The sequence below is a fragment of the Vanessa cardui genome, chromosome 8, assembly GCF_905220365.1.
Source record: "Vanessa cardui chromosome 8, ilVanCard2.1, whole genome shotgun sequence".
NCBI classification, from domain to species: domain Eukaryota; kingdom Metazoa; phylum Arthropoda; class Insecta; order Lepidoptera; family Nymphalidae; genus Vanessa; species Vanessa cardui.
In genome coordinates this window covers 4,788,085-4,803,269 of record NC_061130.1, presented here as the reverse complement: position 1 = coordinate 4,803,269, position 15,185 = coordinate 4,788,085, and the positions used below count along the sequence as shown (strand labels likewise).

Here is a 15,185-nt window from a genome sequence, read left to right as displayed (position 1 = left end):
ACAATTCGTTTCCCTCTATGAATACTTAAGTATTCTTTTCTACCTACCTAAATCAAGTAATAACTTTATTTTTAAAATTCGTGACAGCATTTATTTACGAATAAACAATTATTATTAATGCATTATCGGTATTTTTTTGTATTATTTATTTTATAAAAAAATATATGCATACAATAAAAAAAGAAGAAAAACAGATTGGGAATAGTTTATTGTTGCATTATAAATCAGGATACACGTAAATACAAAATTGACATTCAGTCTTTTCCGTCTAAATACAGTTGAAGGAAATAAGCATAAGAAGCGAACAAAATCTTATTTTTTATATAAATAAAGTGAGCAAACGATTCGATGACAAATAATGACATTATTCGACAATCATTACCTATTTTAGCTGCAGGAACTTCATAAGCGCGTCGTGTATGAGACGTGGACTGGCGTCACTGTCTGCCGTGTACCTCACGCCTCGCAATGCACCGTCTTCATTTCTCACTACCCCATACTCCCCAACGATAAAGCCGTCGGAGGTCCTTTCTTCGACTCTGTATTTTCTAAACTGCCGCCCTTCTACAACGTAGCCCACTTTGCAATTCTCCTGCTTACAGTTCTCAGATCCAGAAGGTTGTTCGCCGTGAGTTCTTCCATCTGTCATCACGCTGACTTTTTCATCTACCTCGTAATTCTTTTCTGGCTCATGGACTGTTCCTTGCGCGTTCACTGTGGGAGGGTTCGTTATGGAGTTGGGCGTTGTACTTATAACAGTGCTACTATAGGTCGATGTCGCTGATTGTTTTTGCCAACTATTTTGATCTGAAGAAATGTCTGGAGACAGATGCAATGACGCTGGTTCACTATAGAATTTTGCTGGTTCACTGTAAATTTTAGCGGGTTCACTGTATATTTTAGCCGGTTCACTGTATATTTTCGCTGGTTCACTGTAAATCTTCGCTGGTTCACTGTAGAATTTTGCGGGTTCACTGTATATTTGCGACGGTTGACTATAAACATTAGATGGTGAATGATGATTATAAAACTTTTGGAGTTCTTCTATATTTTGATTTGGATTAACATATGTAGTTGGTATGGGATCGTCGTTGTAATTTTGTACTTTAGGCGAATCATGTACTATATTAAAATTTACAGTTGTCAACCTTGAATTCCTACGCGATCCTTGTAACGGATCTTGAATATAAGTTTTAGATGAATAAGATAATGGCACAGACCTGGCTAGCGGTACATCGTTTATAAGTTCATCATTTTCTAAAACTGAGTGTACGGATGATTCGGCTATAGAATCGTTAGTTTGGTTAGAGTCAGACTGGTCATCTTCTAACTGAAAAGGATGTAACCTTTCGTAATAATTAAGACCCCTTGTCTCTTTTTTAGCTTGGAGTTGTTTAATGAATTCTATGTTAGCACCAGCGAGACTGGGAGGTAAATCTGTTATATTATCGACGTCTTCTAAAACTGTCGTTTGGACAGTAGATGTTAAAATGTCAGTCACGGTTGTAGAAGCGAATGTTTTGAACACATCTACTGAAGGAGTAGTTGTATGAAATTCACTCTCGTGGTCTCTAGTTTTATCCGATACTTTATAAACGGGTTTCGATTTCGTTCTGCCAACAGCGACAGATGAAGTTATTCTTACGGATATTATTTGTTCGTCTTGAATGGCTGTATCCCCTGACTTTGGTATATTTTGAGCATTATGTAGTGGTTTTTGCACATTTGACAAATTTTGTTCATGATTATCATGTTGACTCTCTTGGTTGCGCACTGGTCCTGAAGTCACCAATGCGTATGGCAAGATCTGTAATTACAACAAATGATCATCATTAGTTATTAATTACAATAAATAAAAATAGGCTAATAGGATAATAAATATAACAGGTTTCTTTTTTAATATGGTTATATTTAAATAAGTGATTTATATTATTTTTTAAAATCATTTCTTTTTTAGTGTTCTTTATTTCAATTTACACTTCTTGGTTCTATTTAGGTATATAGCAGTTATATATTTCTTTGATGATCACCCCATATGACTAGACAGGATTTACGAAATTTGGTCGCATTTTCCGTTGACGACCAGACCACCGCTACCAAAATAAAATTATATTACAAAAATTAATGGTTGTTTCTTCATATTGAAAACATTTTTAAATTTTAATATAATATAATCCATAACAAATCATATAAAAATATATATGTGAGTATAATAACAATATTAAATTGTATTTTTGAGTAGGGCGCTGTGCTATATCTATGACATTTCGCAGGTGTTCATACTAGACTTTCTATTCTAGTAGTAATGATATAAAGTTCTGCTGTTCAGAATATACTTTTTATTGGTTTAAAAAGATTTTATCTCACATTTTATTTAAAAAATATATATTTACTTAAAACGATTCCATTACAAAAAATATTGGACCTTCACGGACCTAGCAGACCCATCGATTACGATCATTATCATGTCACAATTCCTCAGATCAGTGCTAAATTGCAATTTATTTATGTAAAATAAAAAAAATAACAAAAGACAAAGAAAGCGACAAAAATGTTATGGACCTTAACATACCTATCAGAGACCTATCAATTAGGGTCATTATCATTTCGCAATGCCTCAGATCAGGTGCTTAATTTTTACAGGTCTACAAACCTTGAGCTGAGATGTGCACTTTGGCACAAGGGACTTAAAATCTTAGCTTTCAAATTGTTCATACTAAGTGTGTTGGTTGGATCTGATTTAAGTTTGCGTCTTTCTCTAAAATTGCTGTAGATATCATCAGTTATTCATCACCTTGATAAAGTTACTTTGAGCAGTGTTGCCGTTTTATTTTATTCCATAAACCATTCATTCCTTAAACTGTCAATATCCACTACCACCAACCTTGGGAACTGAAATGTTATGTCCTTGTGCCTGTACGAACCGGAAGTCGGTATAGTTGTTTGGCGGTAAGATATAGTATGAGTGGGTTGGTGGTATGGCGACATGCTTGAACAAAGCTTTCCTTTACCAACACTTCATATTATCTCTATTATTTTTTTATCCCTACTATGACTTTTAATTTTATTGAAATAATTTAATTAGACAGGCATTTAGTCCAAAAAATTATTGTCGTAGCCATTTTGAACGACAATTCTTAAGAAGCAATAAAGTTGAAATACTATGCTAGTTATCTTGCAATAAAACAATTCGTATGTAAGTAAAGTGGGCACTTATGTAGCTGATATTACTTGAACTAATTAAAAGAACCTTCGTGGAATCAATTTTAAATGTATTAGAGATATTGATGTAGATTGACGAAACGCTAACAACCGGAGCGGAAATGGTTCTCCGAAAGCCGTAGTAATGGCGGGCGGCTGTCAGTGACCGACGCGGCCTTGTGGCAACGTGAACCAAATGTACAATCAACCACATAGTTTATAAACTAAAATTTATTATATTTATTCTACGTTAATTAACAATTTATAACATTAAATAATAATTATAGCAGTACAATCGTTACATAAGCATAACTGAATTATTTAAACCGTATTATACCATATGTATAATTAAAACGAATAAAAAATATGAAACGGTTGTTGCAGTTACTTCAAATGTGTATTTTATTTCGAAACCTAAAACGTATAGGTAAGTATTTATCTTATTTTAAGGGATTTCGGTATTCTCTTACAATGAGTAGTATTTTTCCTCATTAGTAGTTTAACTAAAATGGCCTCTCTTTGTTGTCGCCATTAAATTTTATCTTACAAATAGAACAGCTTACTTTAAGTGACCTTTTAAAATTATAAGATTAATATATGCATATTTTTGTCATTTATTCAACATGATTTTTTTCTTTTTTGTGGGAATTGAATCTCAATGATTGATAACAAAGAAACAAGAACTATATTAAAGAAAAAAATAGAATAAAGCATTTACAGGTCTCAGCCCTAGAACTTGGTAATCAGCTGAAATAAACGATAGCGAAGCACAACCCTAAATGAGTCAAGTATATTATGAGTACAATCCCTGCAAAATACTTCCGCCTTCAGTACCCGACCTGCCATCATTATTACTTGGAATTTGGAATGCACCTACGTATTTATCATACAGGATGTTCAAGTTTAAGTCTTTAATGTACTTAAGAAACATTCAAAGCATGAACAAGCCATCAATTTAGCTAGTATTGGCAGATTATAATATTGAGGTAACGTTTTATTAATAACAATATATATATTTTAAAATACCTTCTATCTATAAGCTCATAAAAATCTATCCACCTGCACAGGAACTCATCAATAACTGAATAAATTAAGTATTTAAAAATGTTTGTATGTAACTCTATCCTAAATGCCAATTCGTCAGCAAAAAGTTTGCAAAGGAATTTCGAGGCAAAAACGTGGGCGCCTCCCATACATTAGGTACATTCGACGAAAAATAATTAAGCTATAAAAATAATTTGACGACAGATCAAATACGTCATAGCAACTTGAATTTATCCTCTTAAACTTTTCATTGGGTATTACCATAATGCGAGTAATTTGACAAAAGGAGAGTACGAGAGTAGTAGCAGAAGATATTTACTATATTAATATTAGGTGCCAAAATTATAAAATACACGGGCAGTTTTGTTATTTATTTACTGTGGATGGTTTATAATAATTGTGTGAAAGACGATATGGTCAGAAAGAATGTAACTTGTGAGATGAAGTCAAGACAGAGGTATGGAAGGAGAAGACATGCTGCGCCGAACCCTAGTTGAATTGGGATAAGGGCAGGAGAATGGTGATGGTTTATAATACTGGTAACAGAAGCATAATCGTTAGTGGTCATCATCGTCTTCAACGTCAAGGGTGGCAGAAGTACGGCAATTCAGATGTTATGTCTTCGTGTCCGTAACATAGTTAATTTGTCGATCTAAATAATGCGTAGGTACTGAGTGCACCATGCACCTAGACGGAGATACACCTATCTCTACTGAACATATTCATCTATGTATAATGTATGATCGACAGGTCCTTTGCCACAAACGGGTGTATGCTCTCATTGATCATCTAATAATCGTCAATATTGTGGCAAGACACTTAATGAACCGACTTCAGTGTCTTTTCTAGCGCAAAAGGCAAGTTTACCTACTGGTTAAAATTAGGACTAAATCAGAGTATTGCCTATGGTAAGTAATGAGATAATATATAGAGCTTCGATAGCTTAAAGACTTACGGATTGAATAGTGATGTAAGTCGTTCAATTATTCAATTTTGACATTCAATATGTCAAGACCATTTGTAGCTCAATAGTTACAATTACTAATGGTCTTGCCAACTAACGCTTGTAACACTTAGTTAACAAAATACATGAATAAAGAATAGTTATATAATCCTATCAATAGACTAATAAGTCTTTTGATATTTTAAATAAAGTAAAAACATTAAAACGACACCAATTTAGGTAATAGTACATTTTTTTTATAATTTTTGCTATGTAACCAATGCTCTTGCGTGATAAGTACTTGCCTACTGTTGAAGTATGTATTTTGTATTTATAGCAAATATTTTTATTTTTTTGATATTGGATCATTTTCCATCGTTCCTTAGGTGAGAGCGATCAAACATTCTAGCTTTAGAATATAGATGAACAGACCAAGGTCTGAGAGATATACATGCATAACTAGCTGAGCCTACGGCTTTACCCGCGCGAGGATTATAAAATACAAACTACCAACCACTGTTTTACCGACATAGGGATGAAGTTTCGAAAACTTTTAGCTGATGTCTACACCCTATAAGGAACCTATCTGCCAAATTTCAAATTTGGAAGTGTTTTAGTTTCTAAGATTTCGTGATTATGTAGTGAGTGCTATTTTGCATTATTCGGTATTTTTTGTATATAATTAAACTTAGTATATTATTGTTCTTTTGTTTCATGTTAGATTTACCGTTTAACCCTAAATTTGAAGTATCCAACTAGTAAATTATTATGATAGTAAGTGGAGTCAGATATCCTTGATAAAAATATATTTAAGTAGATAATTACTGATAACTACTGCTTATCCGAACTTGCTGTTCCGCTAGAGTTGTTCCACAGGCCTTTGATGTGGTTCTGTGCAATATGGAATGTTGGTGATGTAATTGTAAAAAACTAGCGTGCAAGATTTGAATTTAGCTAATTAACATGAAATTATATTTAAACTTGAAATAAATTTTGTATTAATTGAAGTTACAATGTTTGGATTCTTAAATAGCACATAAATCAAATATAACGGAATCACTCGACTTTACACTTGCATACATCCACAGTTTTATAATATTTTTATTTATGTGTGTATTATTATTCTGCAATCAGGAGAGATTTTTTTTAACTCGACAAATGTAAACAATGACAGATATCAAAACTCGGTCGTTAGGCTTAGGTTTTTTTTTTAATCTTTATTTGAAAAGAGGCTTTAGTCGCTGAGCGACCATGTCATAGGCTTAGGTTATGCACGGTAACTTCTTACTTCTTGATATAGGTATGATACAGAGCTTATTTAGACCACATATTAAGACCATAGAGTCAGACAAGTCTTAAATATCTCTAAACATGATTAAATATAGATAACATGAAAGATGACACACAACTGGCCCCGTCAATTTATACTCCCGGAGTGCTCAAGTAAGGATTCTTGTTTGAACCAGTTCCGAAGTGTTCTTTATAAAACTTGCAGTTTCCCTGGTTCATAAATTAAATTTCGTACCCAATAACTAGGTTAATTTTACGTTATAGGGGTTTTTAAATTACTAAATACTTTTAAATATTTTACATACTTCATAATTCTGAATTTAAAAAATAATGAAGTCTAAAAAGTCTTAAGTTCAATGGCCATTATTATAGTTATAAGCCATATTTAATGTAATCCTCTTATTTTTGTAATCTTGAGCACTGTCATGGCATTTTCATATATTGTTTTCATTAAAAAATAAAGAATAATGAACCTCCGTTATTAGTATTCTAGTCTCGAAAAACGAGTAGCAGATAATTGAGATCGTGCCAAGAATGTCGAAAAGAAAAGAAAAAGTGTATTATTTATCTATATTCGGACACTAAATGTCATAAAAGTGTCAGTAATCAGTGTTGTACGACACGTCGTCGTGAGTCAAAAACTTCCATATTTACATAGATATTATATACCTACATTTTGTATTTTTTCTATTTATTTACATGTATAATCTTTACAACAGAAGAATAGAAGAATTGTTATATTTTATAAAAAATCATAAAATCTTTCATATTCATTTTTTTATTTTTGGTCGAAATATAGTTTACGCGACGATCTGCATCAACTTACATAGTGGTAACTTAGCGGTAGGTACATAATATGTTATGCATTAGAAAGAAATCCCTTTTTATAAGAGTAACTATAATTAATAATGTATAATATACGTAGTATAATATGCGTACGGTTACATGAACTGACATTTAATTTAAAAATAGCTCTAAAATAAATAACAGAATAAAGTTTGAGTACATGTTTGCATGATTTACTTTTTTATTTTAATATTTCGCGTTCATTTGGCAAATATTCGATATTCAAAATAGGGTAAGACGAGGAAGTACATACTTTCGAATAGTTTAAGATTGAAAGTAAAAGGAGATTTTCGGAAGGAGTACGAATTCCGTGTTATTTTCGATTGAAACTTGAATTTAAACTCCTATGTCATACTTGTCATTGAAATTTTTTCATTTAAACTTGTAGGGTACAACATTGAAAGCAACAAATACTATTTTCACTTCCTTTGCATTTATGGAACTTACATTCTTTATTTCTTTTGATCGATGAATGTTGCCATAAACAATATTGAATAAAATTAAGTGGTTGAAGTAAGTAAATGTCATTATTATCTGTAAGATATTAATATACTTACATTTAAAATTATTGTGGCTATCTGCGTCACAAAATCCCATTAATAATATTTGCTTAAGCGGCGGGCATTATAACTAATGATTAATGACACTTGTATATGGACTATTAAAAACCTGTGTTCACTGTCAGGGTAGTGCGGGGAAACCACGTTAGTGGGTGGATATAAAACCTCAGATCTCTAGGATTTGGCTTTAATGCCAAGATTGGAGAAAAAAATGATTTGTAACTAACATTTTTTATAGAAACGAATAAAATTAACAGCTATTTTAATGACTGACGCTTTGTACTGTTTTCAGAGAATCATACCGAAATTAAAATGGACGAAAGAACATCTTGGGAATGACTTAGACCTTTTAAGACATTCTTTTATTCTATAATTACTCGTATCTAGTGTTATACTGCCGAAAGTTGTTCAACGACCTTTTTTAAATCGAGCAATCAAAATTAATTTTGACAGTTGAAGCGGATGGTAATCAAATATAAAATATATTTTTTGCACAACAAGATAATCAAATCAAAGTAATAATTATTTCTAAGTGAAGCAACTAATTGTGTAGTATTTATATTTTAAAACATACAGTCTCGTAGAAAGGTTTTAAAATATTAAATAGAATTATTAATATCAACTTTAAAAAACATATTAAAAAAAATAGAACGGTTTATTTATTGTGATGGAAGGAAGAGAAACATACTCAATTAGATTAAAACGTTTTGATTCATAATAGATGTAATTGCACGTTTACTTAGTTAGTTATGTGCAATTTAGTAATAAATAACAAGCGGGGAGTTAAATAATCACGATACAGTCTGTATTGCGCTGCAAGGAGGCGATCCGTTTTGTAGGTTTTTCTTATATTTAAGATTAAGGGATAACCTTCAAAATAGCATATTTCTATTGTTCGATTTTAGTTTCACCAAATTCGATATTTTTAATGTTTATTGTAGTATATATGATTGTAAGATCGATTTACAAGTTACATATAAATATGTATTATATTTAAATATCCACTCGCCGTACACACACACCGTCTTCACCCGCGCCCAAATCATATATTTTATATTCCCGCGCTTTCCGCGATGTCTGTTACTCGAGGGGACAGATACATAAATACACAAATAATATATACATACAATATAAGTCCAATAATATTTATTATATTATTACAGATCTGTGTACACTACATTTATGTTTCACATACTCTGATAGTATCTACATACATGTAAATTTGATGCAAATTTGGTACCCGATATGTCGGAACATAAAAGATTCGTAATTTTGTTATTTTGCTTTAACAATTCGCTGACATTTTGTAATCGCCTCGAAAATTAGACACATCCATCAAATATCTGTTCGCTAGCGCAATTTGATTTGGGAACATAAAGGTTGAATAGGTTTGATTTTTGTTGCTTTAAATTACAATTACATTGAAATTCTGTTCAAGACATATCCAATCTAGCAGTTGATCTTTTAAAAACGATTCTTATCATTTTATAATCATAGTAGCCGCTTTTGGCGCTCTCAATAAATAAGCTACCTGAGATTAGCTCTTTCAAACAAACTAATTCTCCAAATTTATAATAATGAGCAACATTTACTGTCTTGTAATAGAAATATAGGCAGCGTTAGAAATACTACTTTTTATTACGTAGATATGAAAGCATTAAGAATTATAAGTTATGTCAAATACGTGTTAGGAAAGAAAGGTAGGAAAGAGTCTAGCTTCCAAGACCTACCAATTCGTTTTCTTCGAAATTTTTATTTATAGTTTAATTATTAAATGGTTGCTATCTATTATTAGATAAATTCTAAGAGAATTAGTCGCAAGTAACTAGATATAATTGTTGACCACAGGTGTGACAGGTCGAATGCAATTGTTTAATTAGTTTGTCAGTATTGTTGGCACACGCACTCGGTGGCCTTCGAGCGCCTTTTATCTAACTCAAAACCCTTAATAGAAAACTTGGATCCATTCGAATATTTCAAACACTTTTATCTAGCATCGGCACGTATAGAATAATGATTACATAATACGTTAATGAAATAAAATGAGGAATCTTTTTTCGTTTTGGCGAAACATCTGATCAAAGTTGGACTAAAATTGGTTGGTACTGGTGTCAATTATAGCATAGGTAATTAGTATAATAGGAATGGTAACCGTTCGTATAGAAGAACTATAAATTTTTGCTCGGCAATGGACCAAAAAGTGTTAAAGCCCCCTCTATTACTAAATTAAAAAATAATAATACAACGTTTGTAGGTTTGTTTTGATACGATATGATATGTTGTTTTATTAAATTGTAAGCTTTAAAAAGTTGGGCAGTAAAAACTATCGGGGTTACTTTCGCCAGAGAGTAACCCCGATAGTTTTTACTGCCTAGAGTTTCGCTAGAAGTACTTATTTTTTATTTTAACATAAACATATAAACAATAGCTAAATATTTACTTGACTGTTTGATATTAATTCAATAAATTAAAAAAAAAGACGTTTTAAAAATTTAAGAGTTCTTTAAATACTTAATAAAAAAAGAATAGTACTAATGGACTGGCAAGGCATGACTAGCTATTAAATACGTCATAGAGTAAGGCAGAGTTGAGCAAGCGCAACCTTATACCTAAGCTAGATCACGTTGTTTGAGCAACTTGAATAATATGAACTAAAATTAAGGTACATTATAAGTTCAGAACACAAAAGATGAGTTCTGTTACGGCGAAACAAAGTTCTTTTATACATTATTAAATAATAAAAGCTGCATAATTAGCGAAATTTAAAAGATATGTTATCATTAAAAGAAATTTTACATTATCAGCTAAAATTAAAAAGGCGCAAGAGTCCTTGGACACCCTTACAATTTTGTCACACTACTCTTGAATTTGTGTTATAAACTCTAATCGCGTTAAACTTTGAATGAAAAAAAAGATTTCTTTATTCAGTTTCAAATAAATAATTCATATGAAAAACAAATATGCATCATAATGTGAAATAAATTTATAAATCAAACCAGTGTAATATGATTAATATAGTTATTCATTGTCTCTATTAACTTTATATGGTTCGCTGCGAGCGTGCAGGGTGAGGCGAAGAAACCTGTTCTGATTTACCAGATCGTGAGGTATTTTAAACTCGAATGCAAATAAATTGCGAGATGATAGCGAACTTGAAACCACAAAGGAAATCTTTTTTAAATAATGTACTTATAGTCTGCTTTGCAAACATCTGAGCATTCACCACGCAAACGTTTTATAGTACGTTCGTTAGAATTTCTAGTTGAGTGTGCACACATTTAAACATATTTTAGGGCTTATAATTTAATGAGAATTTAAAATTTAAAAAAAGAGTCTTTATATGCACTACAGATTATATTAGAAATTTTAATTAAAAAAAAAACTTTCATAATGAAATATTAAAAATCTGACGCAATCGTTTGTTCATTTTTCACGAACGTTTATTACACGAGACACGTTCATATTACTTTTTTATCAATTAATTACTATTAATAAAACAAAAATACGCATCAGAGATTCTTTTATAATTAGTAGCTGGAATAAAAAAATAATTGCACATACGTACATTAATTGAGGTCGTAACACAAAAACACAAGGAAGTAATACCTAAACCTGTATCGCCCTCAACTGGATTAAAATTCGTCAATACCTACTCTCGTTCACGTTCGTTCTAAATATCATTCAGTGACATTCATTACCTCACATTTAAAGGTAAGTATGTTATTTTAATTACGAATAAATACATTACAAATGATTATGTTAAATTATTTTATTACGCATCAGATTTGCGATTTTTGATTTTATATCGCTCAAAAACAAAAAATATTATAAAAGGCAATTTAAAAAAAGCACAGGGAATTTAAAAAAAGTATTTAGAAAATTATTTGCAATAACTAAACTAATTTAGGATGTTGATATATATGTTTATTGTCGTCAAGTGTTCTGCACAAAGTAGCCTATTTCCTTTATAATATATAACCGACTTAAAAAAAAAGTGATGATTCTCAATTCGACGGTATTTTATTTTAGTTCAAGCTTGCTTCATACCAAATTTAATTAATTTCTGATCGGTGGTCGTTAAGTGCAAGAGACAGACAGAGTTACTTTATAATATTAGAGTCGCAGTTATCTAATATATGTGTTACTAGCTGTTACCCGCTTCGCTTAATTAATAAACAAAAAACGTTATATTAAAAAATATTCTATAATTATCTATGGATAATATTTTCGCGTCCCTATTCACAGTAACGACACGTTTGGTAGTTTTCACTTGATTGACATACGAGAAAATATTTCATAATATATATAGAAGACTATAGTTATGGTATATCTATTGATGTATTTATTTATGCTCAAATGGCCTGGAAATTTCTTCAACGTATAAGTATGATTTTTGTTCTTAGATTTTTTTACATAATTGTGTCCATGTTTTATTATATTTATGCCTGCCTGTAGGTACCACCTACTCATCTTATGTTCTACCGCAAACAGTAGTACACAGTATTGTTGTGTTCCGATTTGTAGGGTGAGTAAGACAGTGTTACTACAGTTAATGTGCCTCCAATGTTTTTAGATTTGTATAATACAGGTTCCCCTTATATTTTATGATACAATTCTATTTTATCTTCGAAAACTTTGGAACGATTTAATAATTATTGAATATTATTTCACTCAGAATAATCCACGGGATGAGACGCCCTAGAGGGAACCCTAGGTGATTCAATAATTGAATCGATATTCTTCATAATTCATCATAACATCTTATATGATTAAAAATGTTTGTTTGTTTAACGATAAGTGTGTACGTAAATATGCTTAAATCGGGAAACATTATATAAATTATTGAAGGATTGTATTATTATTATATGCAAAGTCAATTTATTATATTAACTACCTAATATTATAAATGCAATAATAGTCTTAAACCGCTGAACCGATATACGTGAGAATTGGCATGTAGGCAGTTTGAGTGTCTTGCAAAAGTTATTTTTCACTCCTGAAGGGGTAAAATTGGGGGTGATGGTTTGTATTCTATCAGGAATTTTAATTTTTTTATTTTTATATTTTATTTCACGCAGGTAAAGTCGTTGATTCAGCTAGTATTTGTATAAGTTACGATTAGTTATAAATTTTAAACAGCATATATCATATTATTGTGTATAAAAAAATAGTTTGTATCAAATTTTTTTGTCATATGTAATAAAAAGCCAAGTCATTGCATACCATTATAGATTTACTGAATTAATTTATTTTATAAACTGCACTTTGAGTAAGTCTAAGTGTGTGGTGTTAATCACATGTTTTTAATATAAATTTCATCAGAGAACGTGTTCATTACGTACCATTTGTTTCCTAATGAGATAAATAAGTAAATATTTTACTAATTCGATATTTTTTCGTAGTTGTAAATTATATTTTATATTAATAGTTATATACTAAGATTAACAAGGACTTATAACGAAATGTATTTACCATTGAACTTATTTAAAAAAAAGTTTCTCAGTATTGCACTGTATCTGAGTATACAGCCAAAAAAAAAAAAGAATAGAAAGAAGTTGTCTGAATGTAATAAAAATATTAGCTATTACGTACTTTTATATAAGCAACATAAATGCTTACTTAAAGATTTAAAAGTACTTATTTTGATTTAGGATGTCTATTATATTTATTATTTAATGTAAGTAATTGATTTAGAATTTTACTAAGTAACTTTATGAATACATCGTAATGTGTAATACATTAGTATATTGAAATACTTTCTAAAACACTTCTTTAAGATAATTTGCTGTTTGTAAAATATGATTGATATTATTCGTTTCATATTATCAAAGGTATATTTTAGGTGAAGGATACGACGCAACGAACCAAATCGGAATGTCAGTTACTGTCTGGAATGCATGAGTTTATTTTTTAAATCGATATTATCTTACAGACTATGAATAAGGATACAATATAGAGACATTATTTAAAGAGGTTCTACTACTCTAAAAATAACTGGCCTATATACATTCTATTTTTATTTTTCAATAAGATCTTTTAAGATAAGTTATATGGTGTCCTAATTTATAATATATCTGATGAGAATTTATGCTAAATAGTAAATGCTGTGATCGTGAAAAAGCTGAGGGACTTTGCCTAAGTGCGATGCGTGAAGACTGGATTCCTTACACGCCTTCATTTAGCGTCATGCTAGCTCAGGGTCAGGGTCCAAGTTAAACTGCGTTGTAAATTGTAATGATTTTGTTATAGCTCTTTTTATACTCGATTGTAATTTTTAAGCGAGAACAATTATACTTATTTTCTGCGTAACCACTGAACGAGACACGATTCCTTTGAGAAAAAATAATGGACGCTCGGACTATGTTATATGGAACACGTATTTGTGGATTTCATACTTAATTTGCTATATTTATGAATAAATAGAAATATTACTTAAACTGTTTTCTTTTCACAACGTTTAAAGTAACAGTTTAAGTGATTTTAGAAACGAAATTTCTTGTTTCAAGGTGGGTTACATTTTTTTTAATGACAGACAATTTTTAAAGTAACTTATGTAGAACACAAATTGTACTATATTGTTTAGCGGACTTTTAAAATCCGCACGCGTTTGACATGAAGGTTAACATGAGGCTGTTACATTGCGAACAATGTGGGCGGAGCTGAGGTACTGCCTTAGACCTTTGGCTACACGTTAACGCAATCGAATTAATTTAATAAGCGCTTAAATTATATATAGAACACATTCATTTGTGATGTCTTTTAATTCCATTTTCAAATATTCTATATCGATAAACAAAAATCTTATAATTTTATCAAATAAATACAAGTCATACCAGAAAAATAATCCATGTACAATTGATCCTCATTTCGTTACAGAACAACGTTTTCCTCACTTAAACAGCTGATATTACTGTATCGATAAGGACATGTCCACTTCTATTTTAATGACTAACAATAACATCATTTCGGGATAATTGTAATCGTATTATTTATGCTTTAGCTGTCATTTTATTTTAACACGGTTCCAGGCGGCTTTTAACACAGTGTAAAACTAAGCGAGGCTTCTGTTTCTCTATTCGATATAGGAATCAGAAAAAGCGATTCACTTCTAGTACACGTGTGCCCTGCGCGCGCGCTGCGTTTAACTACACTACTAAACAGTAAACACGAACGGGTGACCTTCCCAATTAAAAATTTAATTTATGTAATGCACTTTCTTAAAGAAGTTGTGACGTATGAGGTCTAACTACTCTCATATAAATAAAAGTCGTGTTCTCTTTAAAATTAACGATGATAATTTA

The 15,185-nt window shown here is 30.8% G+C and overlaps 1 protein-coding gene across 1 annotated transcript; it reads right to left on the bottom strand.

The window, feature by feature from the left end:
- Positions 1-189: 189 nt before the first annotated feature.
- LOC124532044 lies at positions 190-15,044 on the bottom strand. Its single transcript, XM_047106670.1, has 2 exons — positions 14,718-15,044; positions 190-1,807 (listed from the first exon to the last, which is right to left on the bottom strand). Exons 1-2 carry the CDS (start codon positions 14,748-14,750, stop codon positions 383-385), a joined length of 1,458 nt encoding a protein of 485 aa, XP_046962626.1. The 5' UTR covers positions 14,751-15,044; the 3' UTR covers positions 190-382.
- Between the last annotated feature and the right edge of the window lie 141 nt (positions 15,045-15,185).

Excerpts from the sequence above, each read along its gene's own strand:
- LOC124532044 (XM_047106670.1), bottom strand. The coding sequence starts at position 14,750 with ATGAGGATCAATTGTACATGGATTATTTTTCTG. Across the intron at positions 1,808-14,717 it reads GTACATGGATTATTTTTCTG|ATCTTGCCATACGCATTGGT; the intron begins GTATGACTTGTA and ends TTGTAATTACAG.